Raw genomic sequence first — 25,356 nt, forward strand, 5'->3', positions numbered from 1 at the left:
GCTCATAGACAAGAGGAAAAAAAAAAAAAAAGCCTGCAAAAACTGTGCCCCAGGGCTCAAAAAGGTGAGAAGTGATTTATGTGCCTGAAACAAACCACTTACACCAATAAAATTTACAAAACCCAAAATAGTTTTATTTACTTTTCAGATTTCTGCCTCAGTGAGACATTTTGCAAACATGCTAAGGCTACAAAATGTCCAAGTTGACAAAGACATGCAACGCTGACCATTCAATAAGTCACAGCTATTATAGGAGCGACCGTGCCCACCTGGGCCACAGGTCCTGTAAAACAGGGATGGTGTACAGTGATCATGGCAACATACTACACAGGACCTAGTAACCTGAGGTAGGTCTCTTTACAGTAAGAAAATGATGTCCTACACCAGTGTTACATCCTGATCAACAGGAACCTGTTTAAAGTTCCAGAAGACGTGGGGTGGGGGACTGTTTCCTTAACAAGTGTGCAATAAAGAAACAGGAAATATCGATGTTGTTTAACCTTAGTATAAGTGAGCAGAACAAAGAGTTAGTGTTACCCATGCCAATGACAGCCAACCTAAACCTCTGAGGAGTGTTAGCAGCTTCAAGATAAAGGAGTCAGTCAGCTGAAGCAACTCTGAAAAGGCTTTCCTGCTAGCATACAGGGTATCATTTGAACCTTATGATTAATTTGTACAGATCATTCCACAAACATTTAGATTTTGGTTGTGTTGGATCAGCGAAGCAGGAAGAGCTTGGGCTTGCTTGCATTAAAATAAACCCTGCTGATGCAGTAAGAAATACTGTACCAGGACACTGAGAAAATACGAGGCCTTAATGTGACCCAGAAGTGGTTCTCCACTCAGGAGATCACTAAAACCCCTGCTTTGGGAAAGCGTCATGGGAAGCAGCAGCTGCTGCCATGGTGAACATTAGCGATGCTCCAAATAGCTTTGATAAATTACAATTGCAATAGTTACACCACAGAGCTCTTCTCCCCTGCGCTAGACAACAAAGATGTGACAATAAAGGACACTATTGCAAAGCTTCACTTCACTCAGACACACAGAAAATCCGGCACTAGGAAAAGACCAACTGTAAAAGACAAAACGGTGTCTAATACAGTCTGATAACAAAGCCAGATCTCTGGTACCGTAAACTGTACAAAAATGATAGAAAAGAATATGCACTGTTATTAATACAGTGCTTATTTTAATATAAAATAAACAGCTTACATTTCCACTGTAAATATAGGCTATATACAGAATTATGTATAGATATAGCTACATGTATAAAGCTTCATTATAGGCCTCTGATACATTTATAACTATGGCTCCCTGAGCCATTTGTAGAGTGCATTTAATAACAAAAACAGTAATATGATTATGGAATAAATACAATAATAAAAACATGAAGAATTCTTCTGACATGGTTTTAAAAACTCTGACTTGACATATTGTGCTAGAAATTAAAAGATGAAAAGGCAATAATCTGCTTGAAGGAGGAGGAGGAGGAAGAGCTGGCCTGCCACAGGCAGGGAGTGCAGCTCTCCAAAATTAAAGTGACTTTGCCCTGAATTTTAGCCCTTGACAGCAACCTTGTTCTCCGCAGCAGCAAACATAGCATAGAAGCGTGAGTTCTCATTGGCCAGAAGAGCAGACGGCGTGTCAAACTCCACTACCTAAAAGCAAACAAGGCAGATAAAGTCTGTCAGTAAAAACTGGCAGAAAACAGATTCCCACCCCTCAGACTTGTGACATGGTAGTAAAGAAGCCACAACATGGCATTTGGCTTTAGATGAGACAACAGGCAGTAGAAGTATGCACATTTATGTGTACATACTGTAACCTGGGATGTTTCAAATTAGCTCAAACACACACTGGAACTACCCAGCAGGAAGCAACCTCTGGTGGCTCTGGCAGACAGAGGCAGATGCTATGGGGTTTTGCCATCTCTAACTTTAAAAATCTTACCAAATGTTCTTACATTTGGTTTAACTATTTATGGCTTTCAGGGAAGCCTGAAAAGTGGGTAAAGTATCTCTCATTGCCTGTTTGATGGCAGAGGTCTTCATGAAAGTAATGGGAAACTGCCACTGAGTCCCAGCAGAGATGCTTACATTATTACCCATCTCAGAATTAATCTACAAAGGGAATTTTAAAAACACTTTTAAAAGAGAGTCTATTACTCTATGGTACTTTCTTGGGGTGTAGAAGAAATTTTGCCCTCTTTGATCTTTGTCACAGTCAGGCAATAACTGATTCTGTTGGAGTATTATTACCGAGGATGTGAATGCACAGGGAAGATTTTCTACCCTGCAATAATACCAGCTGTTCCTTCAGTTCAGCCTGTACATATGGCACCACCAGACTGCAACAGGAACTGCAGCCACACAGTCTTTCTGCTTACCTGTCCTTGTGTTAGCACCATGATCCGATCAGAGCCCAGTACCGTATGCAGGCGGTGAGCAATTGTTAACATAGTGCAGTCTGCAAATGCCTCTCTGATAGTCTCCTGAATCAGTAAGTCTGTCTCCGTGTCCATAGCAGCTGTTGCTTCATCCAGTATCAAAATCTGAAAGCAGCACACAATCCTGGCTGGCACCCACAGTAACACTTTCCCCCCCGAACATAAAAATATGTAGAGTGGGCAGAACTACCATGACCCAGAGTTGTCACAGCTGGCAATCCTTAGGGATGCTGTGGTCACAACAGTAGTTTTTACAAGCACCCTTTCAGTTTTCTTTATGTAACTGCCTCCAACAAAGTTACCCTATGGACCACACTTGCATTTTATGGGCACATCCTAGAGCCATGAGAAGTTCGAGTTCTGACCTGGGCTTCAAGTTTCCACTACTTTCAGTTTTACATTCAACAGCTAAATCTCAAATACAAATTTTACTGGTAAATTAATTTGACACATCCTTGGTGGTGACATTCCTTCTAGAATGAGTCAATATTACTATGCATACTAGCTTTCTTACACTGGAAAGAATTACTCTTTCTCTCAGACTCAGACATAAACCGATTTGGAGTGGTGTCTTGTCAAAGCTAAACTAGACTTGTTTTGTGCAGGTACTGCAAAGAGCAGTAACTTCTGCTGAGCCATCTGGCTTTAAAACAAATGGAGACTGAACCTTAAAATGCTATGGTGTGCCATGTTTAAGAAAAAAGGATGTTATTAATAAAATCCTGGTCAATCTCAATCCAAAAGTCCTTTCTCATCATAATTACTATTTGTCTTCCATTCCTGCAAAACTTTTAAATTTGCTGGCATAGATAGCATGGTCCCAAATTCCACTTGAAGACCACATTTTAGTGGAGCACCATGTAGAAGGAAAATACTTGGCTGACATTAACAAGAAGGTGGAAGGAAAACAGTCTGATGCTCACCAGTAACAGACACTGAATAAATGATTAGGCCAGTCTGACACACTATTATTAACACTAACAAGCAATACCTTTCTGATGGCAGGACATTACAGGAGGTAGCTGCTGGCTACAGATGTTGTACTAGTTTTTCTAACCCTACACCTCCCTGCATTGCAATAATTGTCGGTGCGATTCCTCTGACAGAATGAATCTGGCACAAAAAGACTTGCTCTATCCTATCAGCTCATTATCTCCAGCTATTTCTCCCATCGCTATGCTCACCTTGCAACGACGCAGTAGAGCTCTAGCTATGCACAGTAACTGTCTCTCTCCAACTGAAAAGTTTTCCCCATTTTCCATCACTTCCGAATCAAGTTTCATAGGCAGCTGGGCAACCTGTGTGAGAAAGCAGAGGCAAAAATCTTAGAGCATTGCACAGACTTTTTGTATCTCCGTGGCATGAGACAAACAGTTGCTCCTGCTGCAAATCTGATTTTGCCCATGTTCCAAAATATCCATCACACTTTGCTGTCCATCTCCCCCCGCCGTCTCTGGTGGGGAAATAAGTAACAAGGGACTAATGCTAGAACAGCAATACATCATCAGACCTGCTCAGTCCAGCTGAAATGCCAGAGAGTCAGTGAAAGCTCCTGAGAACACCACTAAGACTAAGCTAAAGGAACTGTATCACCTTAGTAGGGAGCCTTGGAATGACTTAAGTACAAAGTATTTAATTTCTAGAAAAAAGCCATGTACAAAATCATGTCAATATGAATACAGATTTCCCGACAACCTTTCTCACCAAGAGAAAAGAGTGAACCTAGTCCCTGCAGGAATTACTGCTGCCTATGTACCATAGCCATATATACCACTTGACTTACAAGAAAAGAGCTGGAAACATCATGGCAGCAAGGCCAGATTTTAAGTTCAGTATAAATGTGCATGTGTGACATTTACACTCTGAAATGTAAATGCAGAATGCACACCTAAGTCACAGAGAAAAACATCACTTGAAATATTTTAACACCCCAGGAGTCCATGTGATGAAGCAGCACTCTGCTATGCTACATACTAAAAAAGTACACACCTGAAATATGGCATGTTCTCAAAAAAAAGTCTGATAAAATCAGGAGGAAAAAAAAAAAAATCAGTCAAATAAAGCATAGACAATGAGGGGGAAAAATTGCAAAGAAAAAGCTTTATCTAAAGGTCTCTGAAGTAGCTACTAACACAATATGATGGTTTGGAAGCCAAAACACAAACATGTATCTCATCAGGCACACAGTACTTACACACTCCTTCATGTGAGTCCTTTCCAAGGCGTCCCAGATTTGCTCCTCACTGTACTGATTGAAAGGATCCAGGTTTGATCTGGAGGGGGAATCACAGAATCATCAAATGGTTTGGGTTGGAAGGGACCTTCAAGATCACCCAGTCCCAACCCCCTGCCATGGGCAGACACCTTCCACTAGCCCAGGTTGCCCAAAGCCCCGTCCAACCTGGCCTTGAACCCTTCCAGGGAGGGGGCAGCCACAGCTGCTCTGGGCAACCTGTGCCAGGGCCTCACCACCCTCACAGGGAAGAAATTTCTTCCTTTGATCTAAATCTACACTCTTTCAGTTTAAAACTGTTACCTGTCATCCTGTCACTACACTCTCTGATGAAATCCCTCCCCCCTTTCCTGTAGCCCCTTTAAGTACTGGGAGGCCGCTCTAAGGTGTCCCCAAAGCCTTCTCTTCCCCAGGCTGAACACCCCCAACTCTCTCAGCCTGTCCTCACAGGGGGGTGCTCCAGGCCCTGATCATCTTTGTGGCTTCCTCTTGCCCCGCTCGAGCAGGTCAGCGCCCTTCTGATGTAGGTGCCCCCAGAGCTGGGTGCAGCACTGCGGGGGGGGGGGTCTCACAAGAGCAAATTAGAGGGGGAGAACCACCTCCCTTGACCTGCTGACCACACTTCTCTTGAGGCAGCCCAGGATACAGTTGGCAAAGCAGAAAACATAACCAGAATTTTTAATCAGCAATGAATGGCAAAACAGCAAAGTGCTAATTTATCCAGACAGAAGATTCCCATCTAGCCTTCCACTGACAGAATGTCCTTGCCAAGGAAACCAGATGCTCCCAGCACACTACGGTTAGAGTAGCCAAAGAACAAAAGGGTAAAGATGGAAGATAACAAGAACTTGAATCAAATCTAAAGGGAAAGCAAGACTTCCACAGAGGATGATCACATCCAGTTCTGCACTGGGCCAGCTAAAATCATCCAGCTGTGCTTTTTTTTGTTTCAAAAACAGAACAGAAGCTAGAATGCCTGAGAACTAACATCTCACCAGGCACCTATTTGAGTTCAAGTATAAGCTCGTAGCCCACTTCACCCTTCTTGCCTTCTTATGGTCTTACTAACCTCACAGTGCCACTGAATAGCACAGGTTCCTGAGGAATTATTGAGAGTTTGCTGCGAAGATCTGCCAAACCAATGTCATTTATTTTCACTCCATCAATTTTAATGCAGCCTCCAGACAGTTCAACAAGACGAAAGAGTGCCATTCCAAGGGAAGACTTCCCTAAAAATGAGAAAGGAAAAACAATACTAGTGTTTCTACAGAGTCATGGCAGCTTTGAGATGAGAAAGTATTTTAAAGCTGTCCATATGTAAGAAAAGTGCTTTAAAATACCATAAAGTCCTGGCAAACAATGCTCGTAAAACACTGGGGTTCAGCATTTGAACTTCAAAGCAATTGTAGGGGCAGCTCCTAATCTCACAGAAGCCACCACTGTAGTGCTGCCCAACCCCCACTAGCAAAACCTTGCCACATAAACCAAATCAAGCAGTATTAATTGCTTATTTAGAAACTACATTTTGGAGTTGATTTAAGTCACCTCACAAACAGAGGTTTTGATTCTTTGCATTACAGATAGCTTAGAGCCAAACCTGGACACAGTTTCAGTATAAAAAGCTTCCAAGAGAGTCAAATAATGCCATGAGCATGTTGTAGGCAGCATTCTGTGCTGACAAGTGGCTTGGGGTGTTAAACATTATGAAGGTACTGGCTCAAGTATAGTAGGATATCCCTCTACTGTAAATGGAAACTTGTTTTCATTATTGTTTACAGGGATCCTGTTTATCTATGCACATGAACAGAATCCACCACTGACAGACTGCTGGACCACCCCTGTGCAATCAACGATTTATTCAAACACAGAGAAGACAGAGGAAAATCAGTATGACTGCCCCACTCTATTCAATTTCCATTCTGTAAAAGTAGTAATTTAACTCTGCATAGTTTTCTTCTTTACCTGAGCCTGTCCTTCCCACAATGCCAATCTTTTCCTTCGGTTTGATGGTAAAGGACACTTTTTTAAGTACTAGAGGGAGGTTCTCTCGGTACCGCATCTCTGCATTTTCAAAAACAACTTCACCTTCCTGTGGCCAGTCCAGAGGAGGGGTTTTATTCTTAATTCGAGCAGGAGCTTCAAGCGAAAGTGTCTAAAAAATAATAATAAAAAAAATAAACATTATTTCAGTTTCCAATAAATAAAACACCAGAAAGGAAAATTATCAGTTGCAGAGTTGCAGCTTTCAGCAGCAGTTCTTCCCTGCAGACTTGACCCATATCAGTTTATGGCAGTTTTATGATGAGTTGTGTGGCTGGATGTGGGCCAGTGGTTCAGAGTTGTGGTGAACCGAGTTAAATCTAGTTGGTGGCTGGCCACAAGTGGTGTCCCCCAGGGTTGTTTTGGGGCCACTCCTATTTAACATCTTTATTGATGACCTAGATGAGGGGATCGAGTGCATCCTCAGTAAATTTGCAGATGACACCAAGTTGGGCGGGAGTGTTGATCTGCTCGAGGGTAGGGAGGCTCTGCAGAGAGACCTGGACAGGCTGGAGCCATGGGCTGAGCCCAACTGGAGGAGTTTCAATAAGGCCAAATGCCGGGGGCTGCCCTTGGGCCACAACAACCCCTGGCTGGAGAGCTGCCAGTCAGAAAGGGATGGGGGGGTTCTTACTCCTGTACTCAGCACTGGTGAGGCCGCACCTCGATTACTGTGTTCAGTTTTGGGCCTCTCACTACAAAGAGGACATTGAATTACTCAAGAGTGTCCAGAGAAGGGCAACGAAGCTGGTGCAGGGTCTGGAGCACAGGTCATACGAGGAGCGGCTGAGGGAACTGGGGGGGTTTAGTCTGGAGGAGGCTGAGGGGTGAAATGCTGGGGTTTCAACCCCAAGCCCCAAATTAAGGTTGACATATGGGTGATTCCCACAGCCCTTCCCAAAGGAGGGGTGAGTTTGCCTTTAGGCTTCCCTCCAGGGTGCTGTGGCCTTGCAGACAGAGCCATTGGGTAAATGAGCCCTGGTGTCCTGCATTAAGTAACCCAAGGTCAGGTGTCCCACTGGGGGATAAAAGCTGGGACCCCTTGCAGGAGGGGCAGTGTCTGTCTGTGAGGTGGGTGCCCTGTGCAGAGTTCCCTGTTGGGGAAGGACCTCCCGCCTCCCTGGGACTGGGCTCCAGTCAGGTCTGGCTTTTGTAAACACAGGCTGTGTAGAGATTCAGCGTGTGACTTCCTTGGTTTTATGTATTTGGCTTGTTGACTCGGTTGTCTCCCGTCCCTTCTATAGGAGACTGCATTTCACCATTTATTCCACCCATTGTTGGTCGTGTGGTGTTGTTGTTGGGGTCAGTGGGATTGATGTCGATTATGTATAATCTGACTTGTTTGTACCCCCAGCGCTCACCCATGTACTGACCCTTCTGTATCAAATACAATTTGGTTACTGGTTCATCTTTATGCTGGCTGTGTCCTTTATGCTAGGCCTAATAACTGGCAAAAAATGGGGAGACCTCATCACCCTCTACAGCTACCTGAAAGGAGGTTGCAGAGAGCTGGGGATGAGCCTCTTTAACCAAGTAACAAGTGATAGGACAAGAGGGAATGGCCTCAAATTGCGCCAGGGAAGGTTTAGACTGGATATTAGGAAGCATTTCTTTACAGAACAGGTTGTTAGGTGTTGGAATGGGCTGCCCAGGGAGGTGGTGGAGTCCCCATCCCTGGGGGGGTTTAAGAGTAGGGTCAACATAGCACTGAGGGATATGGTGTATTTGGGAACTGTTAATGTTGGGGTGATGGTTGGACTGGATGATCTTCAAGGTCTTTTCCAACCTGGACAATTCTGTGATTCTGTGAAACAGATAAGTATCTCCCTCCAAAGTTCAGAGGGAATGTGTATTGTGTGTTAAGTAAAAGTCTTTCACCTCAAAGACCTGACCCAGCAGAAGGCCTTCTCCTCACTACACTTTCCTCATCGACCTATGCCCAGTCCTGCAGACAGAAATCCTAATTATAAAGGAAGGGTTACAGCTAACCAGAGCAATCAGAGCAGCTTGTTAGGCATTTAGCCTAGCACAATTCTCATGTTTAGACTAACATGTTTCTCCTGTTTACAGTAAGAGCAATTCCTTGACTTTTTAAGCATACAGAAATATATTACATAGGATAGCTGTGAAGAAAATAAGTAGACTTATCAGGATGAAGCAGAATTACATGTAGATAAACTAACAAACAGTTATCTGTCTTTAAATGAAGGAGTTCCATTGCATTTGGAATGAAGGATGCCAGAACACCATCCTCTTACTGTAAAAAACTGTACTGAATTCCCGGTTACTCCTTTCACTCCCTCCACTCTACCAAGAGTATCAGCAAACTTTCAATATCTTATTTTAACTTCAGTGATGCCAGGCAAGTGGTGCCTGTAAGCACAGCTACCGACCAGCTCTTGTGCCATTCATCCTGCCAGTGCCTATATATGTGCTTCACACAACACTCTGCAGTATTACAGTACATGCATTAATGTGTTTACAACACCAGAAACATACATTCTGTACTAAGGCAGACTATGGTTGACTCACTCTTCTCTTATGCCAGCAACATAACAAGCAACAAGACATTTTACAGCAGTCAGTTGAATGAATTATTGTCCAACCTTGATATAGTGATCAATCCTCTCCACTGAGGTGAAGCGAGCTTCTGTCTCTGAAGCAAGTCTGACTGTAAACTGGAATAACCCTGTTAACTGGAGTGATGGGAGAAAGCAAAGACAAATTTAGAGGTGTGAAATATTATTGAATTAAGAGATGAACCTAAGGAATAGTGTGGTCAGCAGGACTAGGGAAGTGATCGTGCCCCTGTACTGGGCACTGGTGAGGCCGCACTTTGAACACTGTTCAGTTTGGGCCTTTCACTACAAGACAGACACTCTGGTGCTAGAGTGTGTCCAGAGAAGGGCAGTGAAGCTGGTGAAGGCTCTAAAGCACAAGTCTTACAAGTAAGGAGCAGCTGAGGGAACTGGGGTTGTTTAGCCTGGAGAGAAGGAGGCTAAGGGGAGACCTTATCACTCTCTACAACTACCTGAAAGAAGGTTGTAGTGAGGTGGGTGTCAGCCTCTTCTTCCAAGTAACAAGTGATAGAACTAGAGGAAATGGCCTCAAGTTGTGCCAGGGTAAGTTTAGACTGGATATTAGGAAGGAAGTTCTTCATTGAAAGTGTTGTCAAGTGTTGGAACAGGCTGCTGAGGGAAGTAGCTGAGTCACCATCCCTGGAGATATTTAAAAGATGTGTAGATGTGGGGCTTAGGAACATGGTTTAGTGCTGGACTTGGCAGTGCTAGGTTAATGGCTGGACTCAATCTTAAGGCCTTTTCCAACATAAATGATTCCATGATATTTGATACAACTACTCTCAGCATTGGGCACCATATAGCTAAGATGCTCAACGCAAGTTAATTTCAGTTAACTGTTAATTTTTAAATTACCATAATTTATTAATCACTTTTAAAGCCAGCAGTTTAGAAAGGTTTCCCACAAGCCACAGCTTTAAATATTAGCCGTCTACGTTTTGTAATTTCACCTTACTACCACCAGGAGGCAGAAAAGGCCAAACAACAGCTCTCATAGCAAGGATTCTGAGCCCTGAAGTCTAACTGGCACAGCTGCAACACTGGATGCTGTTCGCTGTGAAAACATACTGCAGGCAATAAATATATTAAGACATCAGTTTGGCAGATGTCTGATGTACCATCAATCCAATTTCTGGAAATATCCAGGAAAACTGCAATTTGTGGCACACAAAGAGCCTCAAACTGTTTCTACTTCATCATTTAAAAAGAGGCAGCTACCCAAAACAATAGCCTTAAGCATCTAGTTTCTCATAATTTGGAATTTGGCTGCTATCAAAAGGTCCTGACTCGGAACTGCTTTCCCCTCCCTTACCAAAAGGGGTAATAGTATCTTCTTCCATTCTAGCGCATTAAGGAAATTTTTTGGTGGTGTATTACTTATTAGCAATAACTACATTAAATAAGAAATTAACTATTACAGTATGTAGACATACTCACCTGCACAGCATATGAGATAGCCAGCCCAGCATAGGCAGGAGGAATCTGGCCATGCATTAAGACAATCATAAGGCCAGTGGTTGTGATAAGAGCAATGCTGATAATGTCCAACCGTACAGCTAGCCAGCGCATTGCACAGCTGAACAGGTAAAATGGTGCCTGATTGTCATCTAGGAGCTCCTGATACCTGAAACAAAGAGAGGAAAGGTTAGTAGACCTCCACGAGCCTCATGTTCTACAAACAGCAGAGCTACTTAAACCCCTGTTCCAGTATCAGAATTCAGGGTAGGAAGACTAGTCTGTCATTGACATAAAGTTTCAAACTAGGCCACAAGAGCAGGATTTATGGGCTTTCCTGAGTGTCAGATACCTACTTAGCTCAAACTCTCGGCAGTCAAATTACCAAGTTTCTGTGTACAACAATGAGTTGTACTGGAGGGAATCAAAATTCAGGGACATTACACACACTTTTACCACAACTTCACCTACGTGAGACCTTCCATAGGAATGGCTACAAATTACTCCACAGTTAACAGCAGCAGTGTTTCAGAATATGTGTTATTCTATACAGTATAAAAGTAAAGTTACTTTAAGTTTTGATAGGACTGGTAACACTAAAATACATCAGTAACTGCTTAATTTACAATCCTGACACTGCAGAGCCAAGAAAGTGTATTTAAGGGGAGACACCTGAGAGATTCACAAAGCCAGTAACTACATTTTCTGATCATCCAACTCAGTTTTACACCAATCACTGTTGCACAGTTTGTGGAGTGCCTTAGCACCTTAGCATTGCTGGTGTTAGAGGACTGCAATTTGCACTTCTGCAACCTTTCATCTAAGCTGGTGTAGCAGTGTCTTTCCAGAGCTGCTGTGGCAATTTTCTCTGTGCTCCTACACTGTTGGTCTCATGACCTTGCACCTGCAAAACCCTGATATTGTTATGGCAGGTTCTCATGGGAAGTAACTACCACTCACATGAGAAATGTCCCACTTTCCCTCACTAACATATGTTTTGCAGATTTTAGTTTATACTAAACTAAGCATAGTACACAAGGTGGCTAATAATCACTTAAATACTTGATAAATGCTATCCGATTATACAGGTGCCCAGAGATTAACAGCTCAATGTGCACCCTGAGGTTTTCCACCTCAGTGAAAAACAGTGTTCCACCACTGTTCTTCCCAATTGGCTACTGAGAAGTTTTTGCTTACCATTCTCCTTCCCTCATTTTTATCCCCAAAAAGTAACTTCCACCCTTAGAGCCAATGTATGCCATCAGCTGTAGACACTATCAATAAATCTTTCTAAACGTAAACGTGTTGCACCCTGCTGTGTGCTCCACCACTCTCAGATGGATATCTAGACTGACCTGTGCAGAAATTCCTGTCCTTTGTGGTAGGCGTGGATTGTGGAGAGACCCTGGATGCTAGACGTAATGTGAGACAGGAATGGAGACTGTGTGATGTTGTCCAGACGCTTAAGCTCCCGAATAAAGACTCTGGAAGGAAAGAAGCACTTTTAAGTGACATGTACAATGACCATAAGCCAACCACTACACTGATGCATATATACTTGAAGAACCCTTTGTCCTTACTAACAGGGCAAAGAATCTCTACTTTCAGCCAAAGCAGCTGATGCACTTACCTAGACACAATGTGCAGAACTGTGAACAGGACAATGAGGGGCCCCACTGCCACCAGGAACCAGGGAAAAACCCCAGAAATCACCCCCACACAGAAGAACACAAGGATGACATTCTGGATGAACATTTCTGCTTGAAATGGCAAACGAACATCAACTGAAAAAGGTGAAGAAAAAGAGGAAGATCTTGAGTACAGAAAGCTGAAACAACCTATATAAAGCAATTCAGTCCAGCTGTACATCATCATCAAGGACAGTGATTGCTTATAGCTTATTCACATTAAAAACATATATTTTCATTAGAGGTGCTTTTATGTTCCGAGATGCTAATAGTCTCTCCAATTTGCAGAAACAGCCCTGATGCAGCTCTGATCGAATTACCACCTTTGCTGCACATCAACTTCATCCTGAAACTCTAGGTTACCCCTGCATTAACTGCTAAGAGTCTGCTAAGATCCATGTGCAGTCTGCAGGTACAAAAGCACATTTCCTTCTAAGTGAACAGACAGACCTGAGGTATCAGCTGCCTTCCAGAATCATAACCAGGTATGTCCCAGTTCCTGTTTTGTCTATTACAAGTACACATTTGGCAACAGACATAGGATACAATCACCCCAACAGCAAGAGACTGGAGAGCATTAAGGAGGTAATTTGGAGGTCTGAATGTGGGATTTACGGCGCATACAGTGAGATACCTTCATCCATGTCTTTGGAAAACCTGTTGAGAATCCGCCCAGTGGGTGTAGTGTCAAAGAACTTCATGGGGCTACGCAGAATCCGTCGGAAGAGCTCATCATGAAGCCTTGAGGATGCTCTGAGAGTTCCCTAACAATGCAGAAAACAGTGGAAGGAAGTTATTAATTTGGGCAGAAGTTTAACGGGAAGCATGGCACAGCCCCAAAAGATAACTTATGGAAACCTCACAATCCATGATCTGACTTCCTCTCATTCAAAACTCTCCTGGGAGGTAACCAAAAGAACCACGGTGACATGCAGAAGGAGGTAGGGAATAAGAACAACAACGGCGTTGGCATGTACCTTTACAAAGACAACACCACGAACAGCTTTCAGAATCAACATAACCGCCATAGACAGTGCATAGATGCCAGCGTAGTAATGCATGTGAGGGTTATCTTTCATACTGTTGCTTATGATGGTATCATTTCCCAAAGTCACAGTGGTGTTCTGCAGAAAATTCAAGGTTTCAGTGAATAGTTATTTAGGACAAGGATTAATCACGTACACATTACATGTGGTAGAATTTAACTGTCCTCTGTCCCCTCCCACCATATTTGATATTTCTTCTTCAAATAAAGCACCTCAGTGATCTTCAAATACTTCAGAAAGTTCTCCCTAGCAGAGATACTTGACTTGCAGATTTGTAGCCCTTGGCCTTTTTCCTACAATATTTTTGAAAATACCACCACAATACCAACTTCATTTGATTCCTAATCTGACTTCATGCTTATCACTTCTTATGTTCTTCTGAATAACACCAGATACTGGCATACCACCACTCCTATTACACAGTAATATTCACCTTGGATAGGTTGTACATTGTCTTCTTATCAAATGCAGTTGTTATATTCTGCCAGTATGCAGTAAATTCTTTACTGTCACACTATCATACATTTTCATTCTCTCTTTTTTTAATCTGTTGAGTATGTTTAAGGATCTCATTCCTTATTTTAATATTGTTGGCCATCTGTACTTCATTATTTCTTCTCTGAGGTTAGTAGTTTGTTACCCCCGCCCAAAAAAAAACCTTGCAGTTATATTTGAATTTTAGATGCAAGAACAGTTGCAATCAAAACCCCAAGAGTGGGAAAAGTCCCAAATCATCCCAGCTCATCACAGTCTTCAAAGCAACTCCCAAAAGTCATTTGACTTAAAACCATATACTTTAACAAGATTATCCTGTTAGATGTAAGGCCATGTTAAAACAAAAATCAGCACTAAAATTAGTAATTCCTCCTGCAGCTTGTTGGTGTCTTTCACATTTTTACTTCCTTTTCTTAGACTAACCAAGACAAGGAACAAAAGGGCAGTATAAAACCACGTGAGCTATTCTATCTTTCTTATTAGTGCAGCTCTCTTATTCTTGGAGATGGACTCTCTAGTGAGATCACCTCCTGGGAAGCCTTACAACTTGCTTAAATTAGAAAGCACCATTTGGTCTCACAGGACTGCTTGGGATTAACCTAGCAGAGCAATCCCCCTGCCTGTCAGACACATGAGACTAGAAAAGCTATTTACTTACTCCACTGCCTTGCTTGATCCAGAAACTCAGCCACCAGTTGCTAAAAGCTGTACTGCCCACATTCAGCACAAACAGTGCCATGATGACAAGGAATGCAAAGGCGCCTCCAGCTGCCTGAATGTAGATACCATAAACAGACCAGGGGACAGAGCCTTTGCCTTTCTCTTCCAACTGGACCAACTGGCCTGTGAAACAAGAGGAGGAGGGAGTGAGGAAAAGAAAGCTGTTCCGTGAAACTCCTGTAAGTTTGTGAACAAACAAAACTGTAGCAATTTTCAAACTGTATATGATACTTTCAGAAACATAGATTTAATATGTAGAACTCAATGGTTCAAACCATTTTACAAAAAGTCATATTTCTTCTGCGGAATCATTCATGTCATGGTATGTCTGAAGAAGTACAATCAGCACAGACTTAAATACTAGGCTGGTATCAGCCTCACTATTGCTTTTTAAATCCTGCTTAAGGTCAAAATTAACATTAAACAGAGAGAACCACAAAACAGAGGCCACATCTTCCAATTCTTCATACATAGATGCCATGTCCTGCCTAGGACTCTGCAAGTACCAAGCTATACAGATTGCCCCTTTAGGACAGGAGGGAGCAGTGGTGTGGGAGACAGGGTACTACAAACTTTGGCCTTTGTGCCAATGGCATCTGACCAGCACAGCCTGATTGAACTTAAAAACATTGTGCAGGTGCACATATTTAATGAATTAATGAATGTTCTTTGCCCACTGTCTGTGTCCTATCAACCATGCTGATTGACCAGGACTTGAGACAGCTTTCAAAACCTGAGAGGTACACTCATAACACATTTTGAAAACAAATGTTTTGAGCTTACTGGTGTATACAATAATTACAGCCAGAAATCTGATTACATAGTTACCCTCTTCCTTCTTTACAACTTTCTCCTTCTTCACAGACCCTGTTTTGGTACTTTTATCCTGGGGTCTTTTCAGTGAACTGTTTGTGTTCTTCTTTATATTAATCTGCAGGAAAACAATGACATTAAACATACCAAAGTAATCTGATTTGACATTTTCATATCTGAACCCAAACTTTTTATAAGCTGCCTCCTAAGGACAAAGGCTTTCAATAGCTTAGCCTTCATATCAAGGAGGATACTTTGCTGTTATTACAGATAACTGCCAACTCCAGTAGATTAAATTCTCCCCCTCTATTATCTGAACTGCTACCAATCTGTACTGGCAGTGTGCAAGGGTAATTTTCAGAATCAGTGACACTATGTGCATATGTGGTAGCGGACTGACACCCCTGTTACTAAGAGAAAGATACAATCCCCATGTCCCTTGTAAAAATAACTCACAATTTCATTAAGAAGCTTTTTTTCCCCAAACTTCGCGAGTCCCCTAGTACTTTGCTCAGGAGAGCTCTCATGAAACATCTCTAAAGACAAAACGAGGTTAACCTTGTATTCCAGAAATCAAATGTCTAAACACTAAACTGCACACACACTTACTGCTCTAAACCCAGCCATCTTCCCACAAATGGAAGTTACTATCTGTTCAGAGATAGCCCATGTTAACTGAAACCCCTACACAGCGTCTTCAGGGTCCTCTTCCCACACTTTACTTGAGAAGAGACATCTTGCACATGTCAAACCGCAGAGAATCTAACTTTACTATCCGTTCCTTCTTATTCCATCAGGAATGCAAATTAACGCCCCTTCCATGAGCTAGTGTTTACAGAGAGACAGCAAAGGTCAGCCAAGCATGCAGACTGGAGAATCTCATGTTAGCTGTCATTACATTAATCTTTAAATGGCAGAACTATAATCTTCATGCCTCAGAAAGGATACGCAGAGGAATGCATGATATTCTTTTGCTTCTTTCACTAATATCTCCCAGGAGAAAATTTCACCAAGCACTTTTTATATCTGTACATTTGTCACAATGCTACCTTTCCAGAAACTTTTTTTTTAAATGTCTGCAACTTGTGAATAAGGAGCCTCTCATTTCTTAAAAAATTAAACTGCTGATATGCTTTTTTAAACTCTTTTTACTAAGAGAAAATGTACACAATACTTAGAGAAGTAAATCATCATCAAATAAAAGGCAGCAAAGTCACTTACTCCAAAGAATAACTTCAGGAAACAAACAGGAGAAAGGTGAGAGAAAATAAATTGCTGATATTTTAAATGCATGTCCTACTGAATGGTTCTTGTTAATTTCTAGATTTACATTTTTTTCACCAACTAAAATACTAAAGCACAAATCCAAGTTTGCATTTAAGCCACTGTTTCATAACAGAAGCAGTGTCAAGCAACATATTTTTTTTTCAAAACCTCCCAAATCAAAGCATTTTTCAATTACATTTCAAAAAAACTGTCACATCTAACTTCTGTCAGGTTGTGTCACTTTTTCTGTTCCTCAGTCACAAGTTATGTTAAAAAGACGTAACAAACCATACTAATTTTGGTTGTTCCAGGTCCATGCTAATTTGGAGGCAAAATAAGAAGTAAGGTGCACAATAAAAGAGACAAGCTTCCTGCTCTGAGCATCATCAGAGGAGACGATACCTTACTTTCATGTTCAACTCATGAGCTCACTGGCAGAGTTCCCTCTACTACGCGTTCCCTAAATACAAACTGTGACTGTAAATACAAAGTCTTAACAATGGTCGGATCAATACATGAACATGTGAAGCCCTTTTCTAGTCTTAAAACTACATCATTTGATTCACCTCGCCAGAAAAGTCATCATTCATTCAGAGCACTTTAAAATAAACAAATAGGTACCTCAATATGTGGTGTTTCTCCCAGCTGTAGGTTATTAAAAATAGTTGCATAGTCCCCATTTAAATTCATCAGTTCCTCATGACTTCCTCTCTCAGTGATGCAGCCTTCTTTCATGAAGATCACTTCATCACAGTCAACAAGATACTGAAGAAAATGGCAGCAAGAAGTCGTCATTATCATTATGTCCAATAATCAGATACACTCCAACACAATCCTTTTCAGTAATTTACAGACATTTGCACACAACGCACCTCTTCTGAGCTAGCAGACATCTGATTTTTTAAAGGTCCTGCATTGACTAGAGCACCATGATTACTCTTGCTGTACACAAATAAAAATTTTATATGTTCTATCAAAACCAATCTGATATGGAAGATACAATTCAGCATACTTAAACAATGCAAATACTGATATACTAAATATTACTATTTCTATGCAGAGAACATAGAAAAAAAATCTCAGGATACATCCATTCTGATTTACTGACACAAAATCCAAGTTCTTCTGATGTGATGAACTGGCTCTATAGCAAGTTAGAAAAAACATTTTTGAACAAGGTATTAATTTCTCTGGTAAATTTTCTTCAGCCAAGTGTTACCAGTCCAGATCAGACAGCAAGTAGCACTGGTATCAAAGAATTACATTGTGCTGGGTGCATATTTGCAAACCTAATTTGTAAACGTAAACCATGCATCCTATAGACAGACAGGGTTGTGCTGTAACAGGTCAGGGCACAGAAATTTCCAGTATGAAGGCAACTGACTAAACAGAAAAAAAGAGAATGAAAATGTACAGTAGTGTGACATACTGCACTTCAACAAAGTGCAAGAAAGAAAGTATGAGAGATGTAGTACCTGAAGCTGATGAGTGATGAAAAGGACAGTCTTTGACTTCAGGTGCTTCCTTATTGCACTATTAAAAATGTGATTTCCAACATGAGCATCTAAGGCACTAAGGGGATCATCAAGGATGTAAATGTTTCTGTCACTGTACAGGGCTCGAGCCAGGCTGATTCTCTGACGCTGTCCTCCACTCAGGTTAGCCCCTCGTTCACCAATCTGTATAGACATACACCCGTTATTTCTACAACATCACACAACACAAATTTAGAGCTCAATAGCTGACTGTAATGAAACAGACCATAATATTTTTATATTTATACACACCCCCTCCTCCCACAATATTATATATTGTTTTAATACATATATATATTCTAGTGTAGGTGTCCACTTTTTTGTGAAATGTGTTATGCATTCAAACTCAAGGTTAATATGCTTGAAATGTGGCAGTAGGTTTTTGTTTATTTTATTTTGTATTAACATAGTCATGTTTTTTTCTTAGCTATTTTAAATCAAGTTCAAATAGGTCCTGTTAAGGCAGCTAAATTTACAGACACAATGAAAAACTGCCACACTGTCAACATCTGAGACAAAAACATGGCACGACTCTCAATAGCCCAGGGCCTGCATTGATAAGCTCAGCTCAAGAAGGTGCATTCAACAGCTTGGCATATATCCATACCGAACTGATGTTCCCCTCACTCCATTCTAGTCCATCAAACCAAAACTCTACTTTTCTCCATCTAGTGTTTACTATAAGCAAAATGTATACCTCTGTCAGGTCCCCATTGGGAAGGATGGCTAGGTCAGGCCTTAGACAGCAACCATTCAACACCGTATTGTATCTAAAGAACAATTGCATATGTAGTAAGAACACTGTGTTTTTCCCCCAAAGTATCTACCTAGTACAGCATTATCTCACTTTCTACATTAATAGAAAGTATTCCAGCAGCCTAAAACAAACGATCTGCCTTGGCTTCCCAGAAGGAAAATGAGGATAATAATCATCTACTTCTGAAGTAGAGTGAAGGTAAGGAGGCAATTTCTTTCCAGGGATAGCTAGCACAGGCCACGGGGAAGGCCCCCACTGGGGGAGGGCCATGGAAGGTGCCAGTACATGGCAAACAGCAGTTGTTGCGTTTAAAGAGGGCAAGGCCAGGACAGCAAGAGCAAATACCACTTCAGTGCTGCTCCACAGCAGCTGCCAAAACCAGGTATCAGGGAGTACTCCACGATGAGGTACAAGCCTCATTGCAAACGAGCAGCGACAGACGCACTGACAGCCATCGGCCACAGTGACCACATGCAAGAGAGGCAGGCTCTTAAATGAAACTTAAAGGAGTCTTAAAGACAGACTCTAAGAAGATACATAGGTTTTAACTGCGGTGTACTCTGCATTAAATTTTCCCACACTTGGGCCAAGAATTACTAAGCTTTCATGAAAATCAGCAAGCAGTCTTGACAAACCTTTCTTCATCATATTCCTTGCCAAAAAGAATGTTGTCCCGAAGTGTAGCATTGAGAATCCAGGCCTGCTGGGCCACATAGGCAAATGTTCCACTTACTGCAATGCTACCCTCCAACAGGGTCATCTGAAATTAAAGATAAACTGTGAAATTATGCTAGTCCATGTTTAGAAGTTATTTTCTTCTAAAGAGTATTAAGTGAAATAGGAGATAGGAAAGAGAAAAGCAGAAGTAGTGAAAAGAGAATTTCTCACCTGGCCTAAAATTGCTGAGATAAGTGAAGTTTTTCCACTCCCCACACTGCCACAAATTCCAACAAGTTTTCCCTAGACAGAAAAAAAAAAATTATGGTACTCATTTCCTACATTCTCCATCCCTTTCAGAATTTGGACTGCCTTTAGTACCTCTGAGGGGACAGTTGGATGTAAATGACAGCTGAAAAGGGACATAACAGGCATAAAAGCAAGACAGTATTTTAACTCAAACAATAAAGAGTGAATATTATCCCACAGTAGACTAAAACTGATTCAACTCTATAGGTAAAAATTAATGTATTTTAAGATCAGCTTCCTTATGACTGGGCATGATACAAGCCCAAAGAATGCTGTACTCGGCCAAAAGCACCAAGGCCTGCCTGAACAGAACGCACCAAGGTGCTTTTGAGAGTGGTAAGGAAAGATATAAAGAGGGAAAGACTGAAAGAAAAGCAGAATTTAGGATATATGGGTCCAGTAAAACTCCTTGCCTATGAGATGCAGTTTGCTAAGGAACACGTACCAAGAAAAGGCCAGAATCCAGTCACTTTGAAGAATTTCTCTGCAATAAAATGGGTGGGTTGATACTCACATTAAACAATTAACTCACCAAAACTATTTTTGTTCCTTTGGGAGAAAAAGGTAAAGTGGACAAAAAGGGTATATAGCCACTTGTGGAATACATTGCTGGCCTCCTCTTGTTTACAAACTTCCGATACTAAACAAGCCTTCACATTTTCAAGTAACTGTGTACTCCTTTTTCAAGTCTATTCTTTAAACATATGCATCCTTCTCAAAATTTTAAAATATAGGTTTATTACAGTTAAGTAGTTTAAACTATCCCTCTACTCTTATGACTACAGCAGACAATAGACAATTTAACCATAAATTATCCTGATAAATGCATGGATCCCATTACTACAACACCCAACTGCCAGACTGCAAAACTTCTGTATTTGTAGAAGATGTCATGTATTAAGTTCAATGGTTTTTCTTTGACATTTTACATGCTTTTACCCATCTTGAGATGAGGACTCCAACTGCTTCTAAACTCTTGAAAACCTCTGTGTCCTACTGTACAAAAATTCTCAAGGAAGAAAATTGCGCATTCTTCAATGAAAAGCACCATTATGCTCCATTAGAAAACCTAATCACCTAAAATGTTCCCACAGAATGTAGCTGAAACCTGCAAAATTATCAAACAGCTGCAGGAATACACCACACCCCACTGATACCCCTGTTGCCCTGCTGATTCTTTAAGCTCAATGGCTTGTACACCCTACTGAGAGCTACAAACAGCAAAACCAGCAGTTAAATGTGAAAGCCGTACACCTGCCTTTGTTTCATGGGCTGTTTGCAAAGATTGAGTTTTCTAAAACGGCACAGCTGTTTACATCAAGATGAGGCACTGCATCCTGGATACTGCAGTTGCCATGGATATTACAGGAGTGCACAAAAACAATATGCTCCATTTCAAGCAAAAATACACAGCGCTCTATTCCAAGGCACAGCTGAAAATGAGGCTTTTTGAAAGCTCAGATTTCGTTCTTTCTTCTCTTACCTTTTCTATCTCCAATTCAATGTTGTAGAGAGTCCTCTGAAGCCGAAGGTTAACCAGGTGGATGATTTTGTTCTCCTCTTCGGGGCTAGGATGGTCATCACTGTCCACTAGAAGATGGCCCTTCTGCTCTGCCAGCACAGCTTGCTGTCCCTCATTCTGCAGCTTCATTTTCTCGTTCTTGTTCTTGGTGACTTTCTTGTCTTTTTTCACTTTGGGGGTCAACTTTGGTGAGCTCTGGACGCTGGCGTGGGAGAAGTCCCAAGCCAAGGTAGCATTTTTCACCTCTATCGCGGTGTGAGGATTGGCTGGTTTTTTCTTTATCATATGAACCTCTTCCATTAGAAATAAACTCTGATAGGAGTTGTGAGAGAGGTGTAAAGATGAGACACCTGATCAAGACTGGGAGACAAGCCTATGGCACACTCACGCAGCAAAACACATCAGGCTATATAGTAGGAGGAAGCTGAAGAGCAAAAGGTAGCTCATTAGTGTAAACTAACTCCAAGCCTGCTAAGTGGCCGGGGCATTCCTGGATGTGGTGGAAGCACTTAGATACACGAAGACTTTTACAAAACTGCAACATTCTGTATAAAATGAGAGGGGCTCATTCTTTTAACTTTGTTTGTAACTGCAGCTCTGTAATTTCCAGAAAACACAAGTGGAATATATGGGTTGGAGAGAAGATGTCACTTTGAGGGAAAGTGACTGATTTGTCTTGCACACCAACTAATTATGGAAGGAGATGGAATGACTTTACCCTTCAACTTTTCTGCTGGGAAAAAGTTCTCACACAAATTTAGCTTGACAATAAGCCATTAAGTCCACTGTATCATGTTTTCCACCACATCCATCAGTATTTACAATCAACACAGATTAGGAAGAGGTTTTTCACACAGTTTAATTGCAAGATAAAATGTTTTCCATGTACATAATTTATGTTTTGAACTAAGAAGCCTTTTGTGATTAAAGACTTCTCAATCCTCAGCCTTACTTCTGAAACTGCTATGCCCGAATAATTCATTCATAAGGCAGCTCACACTCATTTACAGAGCCAAGAAGTCAGCTACATTTTTATTGCGATGTTAGAGTATCCCCACCCTGTGTTATACTCCCTACACAGATTACACTGTTTACAGTCAAACTGGGAAACATTACAATTTCCCCTGTCCTCCTCGTTCCCCCATAAAACTCCCTTCAGTGCATTCGGATTTAAGAAAGTCTGATTTAGGGTGTCTCAAAGGTGAAACAAAGATGCTCAAAAGCATTGGGATCTCAAAACATTTGAGATCATGATCTCAAATCATATTGCAGATCCCATTCTTCTCACACCCAGATTTGTTTCATGAATGTAATACACAGAATCTATATATCTGTCAATGTTTGTGGAATCCTATGTGGACATTTCTGCAATGTGCAAATGCACTATTGTCTTCAAGAGAGAAGACAAAATAAAGGCCTGTCCTCTGAGTTCATAGTGAAGTACACACAGTGTATTCACTTCACAGGGATTGAAGGATGAGACAGGATTCTTTGTTAAAAGGGTTTTAATTTTCTGCCATAGATTCTGTTTCTTCAAATCACAACTTTCAGTCACTTAATCTGATCTGGAAATACAAAACCTCAGTTTTTCATTACTACAAGTAAAACTGCACTGGTTTGTGCAAAGCTGCCTACACAATACATGACATTTCCAAAAAGAGTTTCATGAGCAAAACGAGGAATTTCATTGCAGACATGTTGCACTGTCTTTGCATGCAGCTGGTCTCAAAAGGGAGTTTAAGAATTAATGTACTGTGAGCCATCTAGTCCTGAATTCTACCTCTTATGGTGGCCAACATAAAAATCCTAAAATCATTAAATATTTTGCTTCCCACACTGGTATTATCTTGAACTTCTAATATTCCTTCACTAGATTTGTATCTCTTTTGCAGAATCCAATAATCTGGAGTGCTGAGTATAAAGAAAAAGAACTCCTCAGTCATTAAAACAACATCTTCTAAGTGTTCCCTCAGCATCTATTATACACATGCAACACTCCACACTTAGTTAAAACTGCAGGGCCAAATGACTGCTTACCTTAAATCTGTCAACAGAAACAGATGCCTCAGATAAAGACTTCACTGAGAAAGGTGTTACTTTTAGAGCAAAAGTCATTGAATTAAAGACAGTGACCACTGTGAATGCCTAAAATAAGACAAGAAAGAGAACTACATTTGGATGCAGTATAACAACAACTCCAACCTTCTAAAAGCTGAAATGTCACAGCAGCAATTCAAAGCCATGGAAAAGGCCCACAGTCCAAGAATAACCATTTCAATATTCAACATATTCTCAAACAGGAGAAAACAGGAGATCTACCCAACTCTTTCTCCAGTGCTTTATAACAGACAAGACAGATATCTTCAGTATTTATAAGTCTACAGAAAGCAGCAGCTAGAAAATTCTGCACTAGCCTACCACTTGTGAAGACCCAAGTTCAAATCCTGTTGTAAAACGTTTGTGTTGTTTGCATCCAAGCACGCTGTAAAACAAAAACATCCCGTAATCCCACTGTCCTATCTGAATATCAACAGGAGTGCTCATTTACATTCAGCTCAAAACCTGTTCTGAGGAAGGTCAGAACTGCAACAGCACTGAGAGGTTTTCTGCAAAACATAAGACTACATCTGCTGCTGTCACACCCATCAGATGTTCACTTCCGTGAGCAAGGCTACAGCCTGGCTACGCAGGCACAGCCACAAAGTAAAGAATCATGATGAAGAGAAATGGCTTATCAGAAAAGCTACTGTAGAAATACTGTAAAGAATATTTTCAACACTGCAGTAAATTACCTGAGCTGCTGTAAGATCGTAGCCAAGGATCATATGGACAGAAAAGGTCACCACACTGGCAATGACTACAACTATGGGAGCCACACCCACAGTGATGCTCTGGAAGTAGCCTGCACGCTCCAAGATTTTACGTTCTTCCTCACGAATTTCTAGAAATATAAACAGGGGTATATCACATTTGAAGTATGTTTCATGTGGTACATACACAACAGACACTACCACAGCACTATAAACACTGAGTAAGAGAAGCCTAACTCTGTGCTTTAGCATTTATCACGTTATCTACCTTCTCATAAAGACTGCAGCTACAGAGAAGCAAACTATAATAGCCTGTAAATCTCCATAAGAATAGAGGTCTTTTTACTTCGTTTAAAAATGAAGCAGTCAGCACATTTATTAAATGATTAAAAAAATGGAACAAAATTTTAGAATTTAAGATTAATGACAAGCCACACTGTGCTACAAGGTGAAGGTTTAGAAGCAGGCCTTTTTGTCCAACACATCATGCATAACAAATACACAGCCTGAAGGATGAAAATGTTATTACACTGCACATAGCTAGGAGGATGCACCAGGCTACTAAGCAATGGGGCATCTGCACAAAAGAAAACATTTACAGATTGTGTGAACTCACTTTGAACATTCTGAGAAAATGGTTTGACCCAGGCATACATTTTAATGAACTTAATGTAATTAAGAACTTCATTCATCTTTTGCACACGCTCATCTGTTGTTGATACACATTTTCTTCTGAAATAAGCTGTGAGGCGTGATACAAACATCTGAAACAGAAGGCAACATCACACAACATTAACAGCAAGTCAGAAAGAGCAAGTACATTCAACTCCTCCTTATTACCGGAGAAAGCCAATTTTTGATCTGGAAAGGGATTCAGGGACGAGGCAAGGCAACTGTTGTTTTCTAGCATAAAAGTCAGGCTGGAAAAACTATTCATATGCTCCCAACCCATCTTGCACTGAGCACTAGACTCACAATAGCA

The 25,356-nt window shown here is 41.2% G+C and overlaps 1 protein-coding gene across 2 annotated transcripts in view; it reads right to left on the reverse strand.

Annotated features, from left to right (window-relative positions):
- The window catches only part of ABCC5 (ATP binding cassette subfamily C member 5), a 52,488-nt gene that overhangs the window by 2,829 nt on the left and 24,303 nt on the right, over nt 1–25,356 (reverse strand). For both annotated transcript variants that reach the window (XM_074912322.1, XM_074912323.1), the window contains exons 8-30: nt 24,991–25,138; nt 24,357–24,505; nt 23,602–23,709; nt 21,526–21,876; nt 19,965–20,036; nt 19,712–19,836; nt 19,017–19,089; nt 18,260–18,463; nt 17,406–17,549; nt 15,534–15,636; nt 14,644–14,828; nt 13,422–13,568; nt 13,079–13,208; nt 12,387–12,540; nt 12,112–12,240; nt 10,739–10,925; nt 9,329–9,418; nt 6,645–6,834; nt 5,752–5,911; nt 4,644–4,722; nt 3,634–3,747; nt 2,390–2,554; nt 1,578–1,661 (exon numbers count right to left, since the gene is read on the reverse strand). In XM_074912322.1, coding sequence (XP_074768423.1) covers nt 1,578–1,661; nt 2,390–2,554; nt 3,634–3,747; nt 4,644–4,722; nt 5,752–5,911; nt 6,645–6,834; nt 9,329–9,418; nt 10,739–10,925; nt 12,112–12,240; nt 12,387–12,540; nt 13,079–13,208; nt 13,422–13,568; nt 14,644–14,828; nt 15,534–15,636; nt 17,406–17,549; nt 18,260–18,463; nt 19,017–19,089; nt 19,712–19,836; nt 19,965–20,036; nt 21,526–21,876; nt 23,602–23,709; nt 24,357–24,505; nt 24,991–25,138 — 3,291 coding nt within the window. The remainder of the gene's footprint in view (nt 1–1,577; nt 1,662–2,389; nt 2,555–3,633; nt 3,748–4,643; nt 4,723–5,751; nt 5,912–6,644; nt 6,835–9,328; nt 9,419–10,738; nt 10,926–12,111; nt 12,241–12,386; nt 12,541–13,078; nt 13,209–13,421; nt 13,569–14,643; nt 14,829–15,533; nt 15,637–17,405; nt 17,550–18,259; nt 18,464–19,016; nt 19,090–19,711; nt 19,837–19,964; nt 20,037–21,525; nt 21,877–23,601; nt 23,710–24,356; nt 24,506–24,990; nt 25,139–25,356) is intronic.

This window comes from Athene noctua, chromosome 8, assembly GCF_965140245.1.
Source record: "Athene noctua chromosome 8, bAthNoc1.hap1.1, whole genome shotgun sequence".
Lineage (NCBI taxonomy): Eukaryota > Metazoa > Chordata > Aves > Strigiformes > Strigidae > Athene > Athene noctua.